The following is a 12,241-nucleotide window of genomic DNA, read 5'->3' as shown; positions in this document are numbered from 1 at the left end:
AACATAACTTAATGTTTTGATGTTATACAAATAAAAAAAAAAAAAAAAGAAACATCAAAACATACAAACTTAAAAATAAAAATAAAAATAAAAAATCGGGTATTGGATTGTAAACCCGAGTTCCGAGTTTAAAACTTGGATTCATATGAGTTCCGGCTTAAGTTTGAAACCCGATTTCCCAGGCTGGAACCCGGATAAACAGTCCTAGATATTTTTATTAAAATCAGATTCGGAGTTGAAGCGAAGTCGGCTAGATAGCAACTCCGACCCCGCCTTTCAATGCAAAAAAGAATTTCGACTCCCAACTCCGTGCTGGCGGAGTCGGATTTTCACACAGCCTTTCTCATCGACCATCAGACATTATAATTACGGAAAATATAATCAGAATGCAAAACTATTATTTACAGGATTATTGATAGCCTCTTATAAATACTCTCCTTTGTTCCCAGGTGAATCATAAATGGTAGCCAAAAGGCCCAAAATCATTCTCACTTACAAAATGCAGAACGAGCATCGACATTAAGAAAACATCAAAAATTTATTATGGCCTTGAGTTTGAAAATCCATGAAGATTAAAGGATTGAATATGACCATGGAACAAAACAGCATATCTGACGGGGCTTCATCAATTCTAAAAGAGCGATTGTTCCTCACATCTCAATAAAAAGGAGTAATAAATGCAACAGCCAGACCAAAGAAGGGCAATCCGAACTAAAAAATAGAATAAAATTACAGGGATACAAGATCTAAGATGTCTCGCTAACAGAGTACTCATCATTTTGACTAGCTGAAGAGCTTCAAATAAGCAGGACTTGAATCGGACCACAATCCTTACTTGTAGTGCTGGATGGATATAAGAGTTATGGCAACCCAAGGGAGAAAGAAATAAATAACAAATTGCAGAGCTCATGCAGTGATGATCAAGCAGGTGAATAGGATATATGACTTGTTTTCTCTATTATCAATTAGATGCATCTCGGCTGTAATACTGGTCAAGGACCTTTGCAGGTATACGGTGGAGAAGCTCCCGGGGGAAAATTCGAAGAAGTGTCCATGCCAAATCTAGTGACTGGAAGATATTACGGGTGTCGTACGCTCCTTGGGTCACAAATTTCCTCTCAAACTTATCCAAGAACTCCAAATACAGCTGCGTTATAAAGACAAATCTCGTTAGGTTCTCATTTTCCTTTCCATGATATTTTACTCTCTGAAACTAAAAGAATCTTCATGAAAAAAAGATGAGGTCACAGACCAGGTCCTCAGAAGAAAGGGCTTCTTCTCCAACCACAGCTTTCATTGCCTGGACATCCTTCCCAATTGCATAGTTTGCATATAGCTGCAAATAAGTGAAATGTATATGAAAAATAAGGTTAAATGGCTTTAAGTGAGACAGTACTGAATTAGAGTGACAACCCAAGCAGACCTGGTTGGATACATCAGCATGGTCCTTGCGGGTCATACCCTCACCAATGGCACTCTGCAGAAAATCAATAATACTTGGTCATCAGATGTTCACAATTTTGCACAGCTATTCCTTCACAACAGCTTTTGCAAAGTACCAGAATTACCAAACTGGCCCTCAATATATTGGAAGTTCAAATAATTTCAAGATGCTTCTTACCTTCATCAGACGAGACAGGGATGGGAGGACATTGATTGGTGGATATATCTGCTCAACTCAAACAAATCAATCTTTACTTTCAGAATCATTTATAGGATCACATAATCAATCAATATCATTCCTAACCCTTATACCAGCAGTCAGATAAAGGAATAAGAGACCTAGCTTTCCAAATGCAACGAGAGAATTTTGAAATTTTGAGATAAAACTAAACAAGAGCTAATCTTTGTATATGGTTTTCAGTGATAAACCTGTTCTTTTAATCCCAGTCACACTGAAATATTGATCAAAACCATGCAAGGATAAAGAACACAACATGTTTATCGATGAGATAACTATAAGTTCACTTTGTTAGATACGTGTTGCCATCATGCACATACAACCCTCAATTAACAAGCATCATAAGACATCAATGCCTATCTGAAACTTATCTTCCCACATCAAACTACCAAGCTCAATGACACTACTCCAGAACTGTAAGCTTTATCATAACCTTACCTGTCTGTTGTGCAACTGCCTGTCAATGTATATTTGCCCCTCAGTAATATATCCTGTAAGATCTGGGGTGGGATGCGTAATGTCTGGAAAAAACAAAGCAATCAATGTTCAAGAATGTACACAACTAAGGAAAAAGAGCAGTAGGCAAGATGATCAATGTGGCTTGAGATTGCATTACCATCATTAGGCATGGTTAAAATTGGAATTTGTGTTATGGAACCTTTCCGCCCTTCAATTCTTCCAGCACGCTCATAAATTGTTGCCAAATCAGTATACATGTACCCAGGATACCCACGCCTTCCCGGCACTTCTTCACGGGCAGCAGACACCTGCACAGTAGCAATCAGTAGTCTAGTCATGCAAATTATATTAAGAAGTTCTTGATATCTTGAATGCACAAAAATACTCCAGACAAACAGAAGGCTTTGACTTTCTAATCTACTTAGGAGCCATGCAAAATTAGCAAGCACATGGAATAACTTCCAACACCACAAAAAGCAACTTAAAGGTGTAAAGTTTTCTATTACCTCACGAAGAGCATCGGCATAAGAACTCATGTCTGTAAGAATGACAAGAACATGCTTCCCACATTCATAAGCCAAATATTCAGCAGTAGTAAGAGCAATACGAGGAGTGATAATACGTTCAATTGTAGGGTCATTTGCCTGTGCAACAGAACGTCAATAAACACGTTTTTGGAATGGCCTACAAGGTATGACTGAAAAAATTATTCCCAGAGTAAAAAATACCAGATTCAGAAAAAGGGTCACTCTCTCCATTGAGCCATTTTCCTCAAAATCACGCTTGAAAAACTGTGCAGTCTCCATATTTACACCCATAGCTGCAAATACAATGGCAAAATTATCTTCTTCCACATCCTGTAAATTCATAAACTAGATTAGCATAATCACCAAAAAGTTAGAATCCTTCACTCCCCCATCCCCCCCCAAAAAATTAAAAAAAAAAAGCAAAAAGAAGAGATTCATCATAGCGAAATGGCCATCGATATTTTAACAGCAAGATAAACAACTGGATCACAGGGAAGCAACAATTAATAATTCAATGTAAGCAGATTGACGTCAAGTCATCCATGGGCCATTCCAACTCTTTAAAAGATTTCACATATACTTAAATATACTTAAAACTACAAATCCTGCAATTTTATAGAGTTCAACTATGATAATCTTGAAAGATTAGTATTTCGCACTAAGGTCGATAATTGTGGCACTTGAAATGAATTTCATGTAAAAGGGGTCTATGGATTTAGATTTTGAAGGGGAAAGGAAGGGTAACCCTTCTATAGTATTCCCGCCTTCAGCCATCTAACTTGTTCAATATGCAATTGTCACTAGCTAATAAATATTAGAATGATGGTTATACCTCAAGAAGATTTTCAGACTTCTCCAATCGCTTGACCAAGCCAGCCTGGCGACATATCTGAGCAGCTATTTCATTATGGGGAAGACCGGCAGCAGAGAAAAGTGGAATTTTTTGTCCTCTAGCAATGGAATTCATGACATCAATTGTAGAAATCCCTGTCTGTATCATCTCCTCGGGATAGGTTCTCTCACTAGGGTTGATAGAACTCCCTAGAAAAGACAAGTGATAGATTGAACAAATGATAATATATAATAAATAGATGATGTATATTATCATTGCTCGAGCAACTCACCAGATATGTCCAAGTAAGCCTCAGGCAAAATAGGAGGACCATTATCAATGGGTTTCCCGGAACCATTAAATATGCGCCCAAGCATGTCCAATGAGACAGGAGTTTTCAAAACCTGCAACACAAGTCCGGAGAGAGTGAGGGGGATCAAAAGAGCATAATGATTCGTCAGAAAATCAAAGGGTTGCAAAGGAAAAAATGAGCCCTGATCTATACAAAAAATGGCTGCCTAGCAAAGACTTATTTATAATACGCTGTATGTATTTCACATGTACTGCGATCTGCTCTACGTACCATGGAGGTCCAGTTGTGTTTAGCCTCACACAAGATCAGAAGTTTCTAATAGCAAATGATAACTTCTAGGTTCTACAGTGTTTTAGTAGCCCCCGAGATGAAATCACTTCAACTGAGAATGTTTTTCTATAATCACGCTTGATATGATAGAAAACTCTAAAATGTTTAACAGATACCTGAATATACCGTGCAGTGCCTGAACAACCCAATTCATTATGTGAAAAAAAATGCTTTCGTAATACACGAAGAATAAGAACAAGTTAAATACCTCTCCAGTAAATTGCACCGTTGTGTATTTATTGTCAATTCCAGACGTTCCTTCAAAAACCTGGCCAACGACATCCAGATGAACAAAGTATAAAGATAACAAATTCATTCACAAATAACAATAATTATGTAATAGATTAAGGGAAAAAGGGATACATTTAATGGCATGGAAAATCATGGACATGTATGAACAACTAAAAAGAAAGATATGATCATCAAAAAAAAAAAAGATATGGGTGCACGATCAAAATGTGAAACTCCTTGATATAGTATAAATCGAGGCAAGAATTTCAATTATGAGGAAATCACAGGAGCAGATAGTATATATTTCCAAACAACACTAACCTGAACAACAGCCTTTTCTCCATCAACTTCTAGAACTTGGCCACGTCGGGTGGTTCCATCTCCTAGACGGATATTGACAATCTCTTGATATTTAGGCCCCTGAAACAGTTTTAAAAGGATTTGAGTAATCACAGAACCTGCGGAAAGGGAAATCCTAAATCGAGAAAGCATAGCTAAAATACTGAGATATGAACAGCAAGGGAGCAAAATCCCCACCTTTACTTTATCGAGGATAACTAGAGGTCCTGCAACTCCAGACACAGTTCTATACTCTGCAATGGAAAATAAACAAAATGAGCAAAACTTAAAAAAAGAGATCTACTAATCTTTATCAGATCAAAGAGGATGTCGACTGCACTTGACATTGATAGTCAAACATTGCCTCAAAATCACATACCGAAATAAACATCGTAAGACAAAAGAAGGTAAAAAATAGCAAGTAAATGAGGGTAAAACTCACCCATTCCAATCTCCAGCGTCCCCTCCTCCATGTCGTGATTGTTTGGCGGCACACCCATTATAGAGCTTCAATCACAAATAAAAACTTCATAAAGAAAAAAATCTGATGAACTCTAGTAAGAAGACTTACCACGGATTCTAAATAAGATGGTCCGGTATGCATTACCTATATCATTTACAATTCTTTGTTTGCTAGCCCAAAAAAGGGTAAAATGGCAACGAAGTGAAAATGAATGTAATTTGTGTAGTCAAATTAATCCAAATATTGGGGCTGGGCATAGTTAAGGGTAAAGCCTATAGTTCTCTCACACTCTCCAAGTAACCACGAAAATACGAAATAATAATCAACCAAAACAAAGCCATTGATAATGTCAAAAAAAAAAAAAAAAATCTCTTTGTAAGAAAATTTAACTCGAAATTCAAAAAGGAAATGAATTTACATATCAACTACAAGATTGAACACGCACGAGTTGTGTATTGAATCGGTACGATCGATCCTATCGTTGTATAAACTCAGAGGTTTCTGATCACAGAGTATGCAATTAAGATCGAATCAAATGAAACGATTAGGGATTGGTTGGCTGAGAACCGACCGTGTATGGATCAGTAAGTGAAAAAAAGTGCATTACCTTTATATTCCGATCCGAGAGAGAGAGAAACAGAGAGTAAACTGGAGATCAAAGTGAACCAAAAAATGAATTAATGGCAATTTTCAATAAATAAGGAATGGTGATTCTTGATTTAAAAGCGGCATTGATGGGTAATAATATCAGAGAGACAAAAGATGCTGTTCTGTTCTGTATACAGGTGGTGATTCTTGGTTGGCCGCCCCATAGTGACCTGGCGGCAGTGATTGTGTCTGTGTTTCAGTAGCTATAATAAACAAAGAGAAATATTATTTATGATGGTGAAATGTCTAAATGTTGTATAATCTATTTAATAAAATATGAGTAAATGTGAAATTTATATAAAAAAATTAATAGTTTAATAATAAATTTCATTTTTTTTAAAGAAGTATTTATAAATGTTGTATTTAGAATTAATCATAATTAATTAAATAAATAAAGAAAAAATCTATACACTATACTATCATCTCATTCTCATCTTATTAAATAAGATGTAATATATTTATCATTATTAAATGATTATTTATTACATATTTTTTTATTATCTAATAATAATAAATGTGTCATATACTATTTAATGGGATAAAAATAGAATGGTAATATAGTGTATTACTCATAAATAAATACTAAAATAGTCTTATTACCTTTATAATTATTTATAAACATTTTTTACTTTCAATTTTATGCGTTATGGTCAGTTTCTAAAATTTTTTTTAGAAATAAACTACGATTTACTAATAAAGATTGAAATTATTAATTAAAAATAGTTAATAAAAAAAATGGGAGTGAAATGACAAGATTTTTAGAAAATCGAGATCCATCCTAAAACGCATGTGGAGTGGACAGGGAATTGGGGTCCACTGCAGCTTCCCAAATTTTAACCTTTTTTTTCATATCTTGGCATTGTAGTTAGATGATTAGATCGGACGGCCGGCCAAAGACATTTGAGTACTGACTTGAGAAAGTTCAAGTCAAACCATAGAAGGGTGATGGGGAATCCCACCTTGATTGAACTTGATAGAGATTTATGCACCAACTGAAACCTCTCCACTTATTTAAGCTTTATGATCTAACAACAAATAGACATGTTTTCAGTCAACAAAATCTGATTGGTCCGAACAAATTCGTTTTTGCATGTCATTGATTATTTTCTCACGAAACAAACACATGCTTGGTGTTAACACTTTAGAACATAAAGTTGTGTTCAAATATGCAACTTTAAAGTATTTAATAAATTTTCATGAGAAAATACATGTGCTCAAATATATGGAGGATCCAGTGACAGGTTCACTGAAGGAAGAAATTGGACAATGGAACTTGGGATCTGAACTCATTAAAGCTCCTGTTGAGGCTTCGAAGCGCTTGAATGTGAGGTTCATCTTCCTCTACTGGTATTATTTTGGCAAAGCTCCCTTCTTCAAGGTAGTCCACCACCCGGTTCGCGGCTTCAAGTCCCGTGACATAGGATTTTTCCTGTGAATGAAATCAATCACAACATCATGTTTTCATTTGGTCCTCAAGTTTCATTTATGTCAGCAAAGGGAAGGGAACAGTTTCAATCAACCTGTGACCAGGAACCATGTCGGGTTATGATCCAGTCTCCGGCCATGAATAAGTTTGGGAAAGATGTAGACCCACGCATCATGTACTTGTATGAACCTACATGAAGAAGGCGGAAATGAAAAAAAGGAGAAAATCTGAAAAATGTATAGAGTGGAAGGAGTAAAATTAAGTTATTTGTATGCCATATGTACATATCTTTTTCCAAACCTACTGATATTTAGATCAGAAAAGGAATGATACAATTACTTATATAAGAATAGGATTTCTAATAAATAGAACAAGTATTAGATTACCTGGATAAAAGTGAGTAAAAGATTGTGGAAATCTTCCAATCACCTTATCAGTCACAACAGCATCTTTGAATTCCTTGATGCACTTTGATAGGTAAGACATCACTTTTGCAACTATATCATCATCCTTCAGCGGCAACAATTCATTGGAATGATACTACAAACAAGATAAGTTAGGACCAAAAAAAAAAAAAAACATTAAACCTTAATTCGGGACAAAAAATAATTACTTCTTCATTTCAACAAGAAAAAAGAAGTCAAAACTCACAAAATCAGCTTGCAGGACTGTTACTGAGTCATCTTTATGCTCATCATGAATTATATTCAAGTCAAAAAAAGTCCAGCCTGATGAATAATCAAATCCAGAGCATGCGTTAATTGCATTTGGAATTTTAACCTGCACAAATGTGAAGTTATCATTATAAGTTCAATTAGAAGGAAAGCATTTTGATATCAATTAAAGGAGCCTGCAGAATCCACATTCATGAGTACCGCATTATGACAGGCATAACCTGCCCGGTGTAGGTAATTGAACCAAATCAACAGATCCAGCTCTCCAAAAAAAAATTTTTTTTTATTAAATAAAAGAAGGAAAAAACACAACTTTTTCAACACAAAAGATACCTAATATCTTTGTTTCATTATGCAATTATTTTCAGAAAACACATTTTTTTCTTATCATCTAGTTTCTAGTTGATGCCATCAGATGAGTGATAGAACAGGTGACTCGAAGTAGACCGCTTTACTTTTGAACCACTGGCTTGGTTTGTAAGCAGCCATCCATATTGTATGTGAAGATGCAGCGTCCATGAGCATGGTAGATGCAAGAATTCCCATAACGATAACGATAAAGCTTAGTAAAATATATTAAAGAATGGATATGTATATAACAAAATTGGTTTGCAATACCGTTTTTAATAAACAAAATTTTCTTTTCTTCGAGGACAAAATATATATAGTGATAAGAAGGTATGGTCAGAAGGACTTCCCCACACTCACCTTCCTATCGAGGCAAAGCTTAACAGTGACTACATCGATGCCAGCCAAGTTTAAAACCTTGAGAAACTCCTCCCTTGTACATAGCACTGCACTATACAGACTCAATTGCAGTCAAAAAAACATGGCAAGAATGGGGTTATCTAAAGCTCTAACATGGGGCTCGATATTTTAGAGTAGGAATAGATCTGCCTAAAGTAATATTCCAATTAGTTTTTGGTAAGGATGAGTTCAGATCCAGTCTGATTAACAGCACTACTCACCAATTCTTTTTTGTGCAAATACTGATCATCAAACAATGGCAGATGTGAAAACTTCAAGTTAACAAGCTGATTCAAGTTAATATCAAATAATAAATGAAGTCAATTTGACATACAACCTGAAACCACACACCTGTTTTTGATAAGTTCCTGAAGTCTGGATATTCCAACAGCAAAGATAACTGCATCAGCATTATATGACTCCATGCCACAGACTATTTCTGTAATACAACCTGTTTCTTCGTTAAAGATCAAATCTGTCACTTTTCTATCCTCCAGAATATCAAAACCTTTGGTCCTTATGAAATCAATCCACGGCTCAAAAATCTTTTCTTTGACTGTCCCATGACACCATACCAAATCAAAATCTTTCTGCATCCATCCACATACAAAAGTATATAGCTTCAGACTAAGAAAACATCAGAAAATATTTCTAAACAATGATGAAAAGTATGGGTGGTTGCATTATGTTTTCAGACAGTTCAATTTTAAAGTTTTGACCAAAATATTACACTGTAGTTTTTATAATACGCCCTGAGAAAACAATTAGGTTGAGTACACCATTTGTTTTGTTAAGATATCATTTGCATTCCACTGACTCCCAAGCCAGAAGAGCTTCCCTGGAAAACTTGTTTTTGAGATTTAGAGTTAGAATATCCTCAAGTTTTATAGGTAATATAGCATATTCCCATTAAAATCAGTACCTCTATGGACTCGTTCAACCTGATCAACTTCCAGTAAAATGGCCTCCAAAATTAGTTCTTGAATGACCTTATGGTTCCATTGGTACTCTTTACCCTCATTCCTTCCATATTGTGAGGTAATTTTACCTCGTAAATAACTAATTACATCCTAGATGTGAAGTATTATTTTCTCTTGACCCAATGACATACAGGGAGAAATGGATCTGACACCATGTTAAGTGTCAATATGATTTGCAATTGAAAGACTTTATAAAGGTAGCATTTTTTTAATACTCTGATCATGGTAGTCGTCAGTTTTGTTTTTTTTTTTCTGAACATTTTTTTTTTCCTTTTTTGTTGCATGGCGGGAACCACCGCTGTCGTTGTCAAACTTCAAGGCATCATGCCACTGCCAGACCTAATCTTCTAAGCAGAAAACTATACAAATGGCTATAGAGACTTGTGCAAACTCTTATGTACTCTAGTGAGAACTTGAACAATCAAACCTGGTGGGCAAGGATGTAGTATAGCAACCCAAGAGTTGCAGCAGCACTACATTGCTCTGCTGGAGCGAACAAGCCCACTTGAAGCAATGGACCAAAAACATCTCGATGAAGCCTTTCCGAGAAGCCAAACTGTTTAAAAAGCTCCCTTGCAGTGACTAATAGTTAAATCACTATATAAGACACTTAGAAATTCATCATGATTTTATTCATTGGTGATAATAGCTAATCATGTGAAGAGGGGCTCCTGAGTCCTTACTGGAATCATATTTTCTCCAGGCTGTGTCAGTGTTGTCAAAGTCAATTACTGCAAACAAAGGTAGAAATAGTGAAGGAAAATATGAGTAATGAAGAACGACGTTCTAAAGATAAAAATAATAGAAAGAAAGAAATAAATAAACCAATTTGAGCTGTAACTTGTGTGATATTACAGTAACTTCTACTGTGGCAACTCACAGGAGGTCCAAATACAGCTTTGAGTTTCATAATGATCTTAAATGGCATCAGAATGTTTGTAGCTGTGCAGGTATAATAGAGGTTAACGGAAGAAACTGAAGTCCTCTTACATATCCCGAATATACTTCAATATTATGTGTACAACTTCTTGTGATGGTACTTATTACTTCAAAAGATAATTAGCAGAGCACTTCTATTGCATTAAGATGGAGAAATTGGGTATCACGTGATTTTCTCAGGAAAGGTTTCAAAGTTGGAATTCAAAAAGACAAAAACAAAAACAAAGAAAATCCACAACTGGTGGTAATATACTAATATCCCGCCATAAAGTGAAAACCAAAGCATGAGGATTTACTTTGCTCTAGTACTGAGTAAATCCATTGCTCAGTAAATAGTAAAATCTAGATTTCAATAGCAGGCTGTACCTGCAGCCGCTAACGGAAGTGAGGTTAACCTATCCACAAATGGGAGCCGAGCAAACTGCGCAATGTAACAATGTTTAATGTCCATAAGGATAAATACACTTTCCAAAAAAAATATATAATACAGTGTAAAGCGTACTTTAGTATATAATAATGTCCCCAATGGAGTAGGCAATTGAGGCAAATCATTGAATATTGGAAATTCAACCTGCAGAATGACAGATTATGTTAAAACATCGTAAATGCAGACTGGATTAATTTAGAGATTCAGTGGCTTGGGAACAATGGAAATGTCTGCAAATAAAATCTTCATCAATTTGGATGAGTAGTTCAGACAAAAAGATGAAAAGTAACATGGTAATTACCTCTAACCCCTCTTCTGAATACTGCGCAGACGTTGTCCAGTTAGTGAAGGGCTTGATACCCAGCTCATCGACAAGGCTAAATATGTTTTGGTAGGGATACCAATAACCTACAAATTAGAATCCTATATCATTACCAAATGATCCTCATGCTAAACATACAGTTGAACATAATAAGACATACGAATCAGCTTTACTGTCATCCAGAACAGGATGTCACCAATAGGAATCTTCAGATACCCCCTATTTACGTGTAAAACCTTCTTAGTAGATTAGGATCGCCCAGTAATTATGTAGCTAATTGGCAACAAGATATATCTTGTGGAAACACACAACAAAATCATTGCCTCAGCCATTTTGATCGATCAAAAGCAACGTTAATGGTAAATTTGAGTCTTTTCAACACGGGTTCGACCGAATTCATTGAAATTTCTTAGTGTAAGCAAAACCCGGATTCCAGTACATCATATCGAACAAGATGAACAAGGAAAACGTGTTCCATTACCACGAATGCCAACGTCGTCCGGACTGCCTTCAAGAACGGTGACATCAAAGCCCTGGTTGCAGAGGTGATGAGCAGCGCCAAGGCCAGCCCATCCGGAGCCAACGATCATTACCTTCTTCTTCTTATTTTCCTTGTTATCTTGGCCCCCAGTTGCATGGCTTTGAAGAGCATCAGCTCTGCAGCAAAACCCACTTCTGTATCGGCTCCTAGGGAAGCATGGAACGAGTGAGACTTTCCCAGTAGCCAACATCGTTGTGGTAAATAAACCGTTAACGGCTTTCAATGGCTATTCTGCTCCTTCCCTGCTGTTACGGAGACCAAGAACCAAGGAGTAATTATAATATTATTTGAGGGAAGGGACAGAGAACTGGCCACAAGCAAGGCACGTCCAGAGCGTGCAGTCAAGGTGAGGACACGCGACA

The 12,241-nt window shown here is 36.1% G+C and overlaps 2 protein-coding genes across 4 annotated transcripts; both read right to left on the bottom strand.

Annotated features, from left to right (window-relative positions):
• Window positions 1–519: 519 nt before the first annotated feature.
• Window positions 520–5,996, bottom strand: LOC121255665 (V-type proton ATPase subunit B 2). Of its 3 annotated transcripts, none has more exons than XM_041156115.1 (16): window positions 5,783–5,996; window positions 5,594–5,676; window positions 5,155–5,219; window positions 4,911–4,966; window positions 4,695–4,793; window positions 4,351–4,410; window positions 3,792–3,903; window positions 3,500–3,708; window positions 2,869–2,997; window positions 2,647–2,784; window positions 2,298–2,448; window positions 2,120–2,202; window positions 1,622–1,669; window positions 1,424–1,477; window positions 1,253–1,336; window positions 520–1,147 (listed from the first exon to the last, which is right to left on the bottom strand). In XM_041156115.1, the coding sequence occupies exons 3-16, from the start codon at window positions 5,210–5,212 to the stop codon at window positions 962–964; spliced, it is 1,467 nt and encodes a 488-aa protein (XP_041012049.1). In that variant the 5' UTR covers window positions 5,213–5,219; window positions 5,594–5,676; window positions 5,783–5,996; the 3' UTR covers window positions 520–961. The 3 variants fall into 3 exon arrangements, with proteins under 3 accessions (XP_041012049.1, XP_041012050.1, XP_041012047.1); XM_041156116.1 differs by having other exon boundaries at window positions 5,621–5,676; XM_041156113.1 differs by lacking the exon at window positions 5,594–5,676 and having other exon boundaries at window positions 5,783–5,823; window positions 5,952–5,968.
• An 892-nt stretch (window positions 5,997–6,888) lies between these two features.
• On the bottom strand, window positions 6,889–12,168 carry LOC121255663. Its single transcript, XM_041156105.1, has 12 exons — window positions 11,820–12,168; window positions 11,318–11,424; window positions 11,092–11,160; window positions 10,956–11,010; window positions 10,334–10,381; window positions 10,078–10,232; window positions 9,022–9,260; window positions 8,632–8,722; window positions 7,901–8,029; window positions 7,636–7,789; window positions 7,344–7,438; window positions 6,889–7,252 (listed from the first exon to the last, which is right to left on the bottom strand). The coding sequence occupies exons 1-12, from the start codon at window positions 12,067–12,069 to the stop codon at window positions 7,067–7,069; spliced, it is 1,578 nt and encodes a 525-aa protein (XP_041012039.1). The 5' UTR covers window positions 12,070–12,168; the 3' UTR covers window positions 6,889–7,066.
• Between the last annotated feature and the right edge of the window lie 73 nt (window positions 12,169–12,241).

This window comes from Juglans microcarpa x Juglans regia, chromosome 3D, assembly GCF_004785595.1.
Source record: "Juglans microcarpa x Juglans regia isolate MS1-56 chromosome 3D, Jm3101_v1.0, whole genome shotgun sequence".
Classification (NCBI taxonomy): Eukaryota; Viridiplantae; Streptophyta; class Magnoliopsida; order Fagales; family Juglandaceae; genus Juglans; species Juglans microcarpa x Juglans regia.
The sequence above is the reverse complement of the archived record's forward strand: the minus strand, read 5'-3'. Positions and strand labels throughout refer to the sequence as shown.

Excerpts from the sequence above, each read along its gene's own strand:
- LOC121255665 (XM_041156115.1), bottom strand. The coding sequence starts at position 5,212 with ATGGGTGTGCCGCCAAACAATCACGACATGGAGGAGGGGACGCTGGAG. Across the intron at positions 4,411-4,694 it reads GAGAAAAGGCTGTTGTTCAG|GTTTTTGAAGGAACGTCTGG; the intron begins GTTAGTGTTGTT and ends GTCGTTGGCCAG. Across the intron at positions 1,478-1,621 it reads CCCTGTCTCGTCTGATGAAG|AGTGCCATTGGTGAGGGTAT; the intron begins GTAAGAAGCATC and ends GATTTTCTGCAG.
- LOC121255663 (XM_041156105.1), bottom strand. The coding sequence starts at position 12,069 with ATGTTGGCTACTGGGAAAGTCTCACTCGTTCCATGCTTCCCTAGGAGC. Across the intron at positions 11,011-11,091 it reads GGACATTATTATATACTAAA|TTTGCTCGGCTCCCATTTGT; the intron begins GTACGCTTTACA and ends TACATTGCGCAG. Across the intron at positions 7,439-7,635 it reads TTTTACTCACTTTTATCCAG|GTTCATACAAGTACATGATG; the intron begins GTAATCTAATAC and ends TTCTTCATGTAG.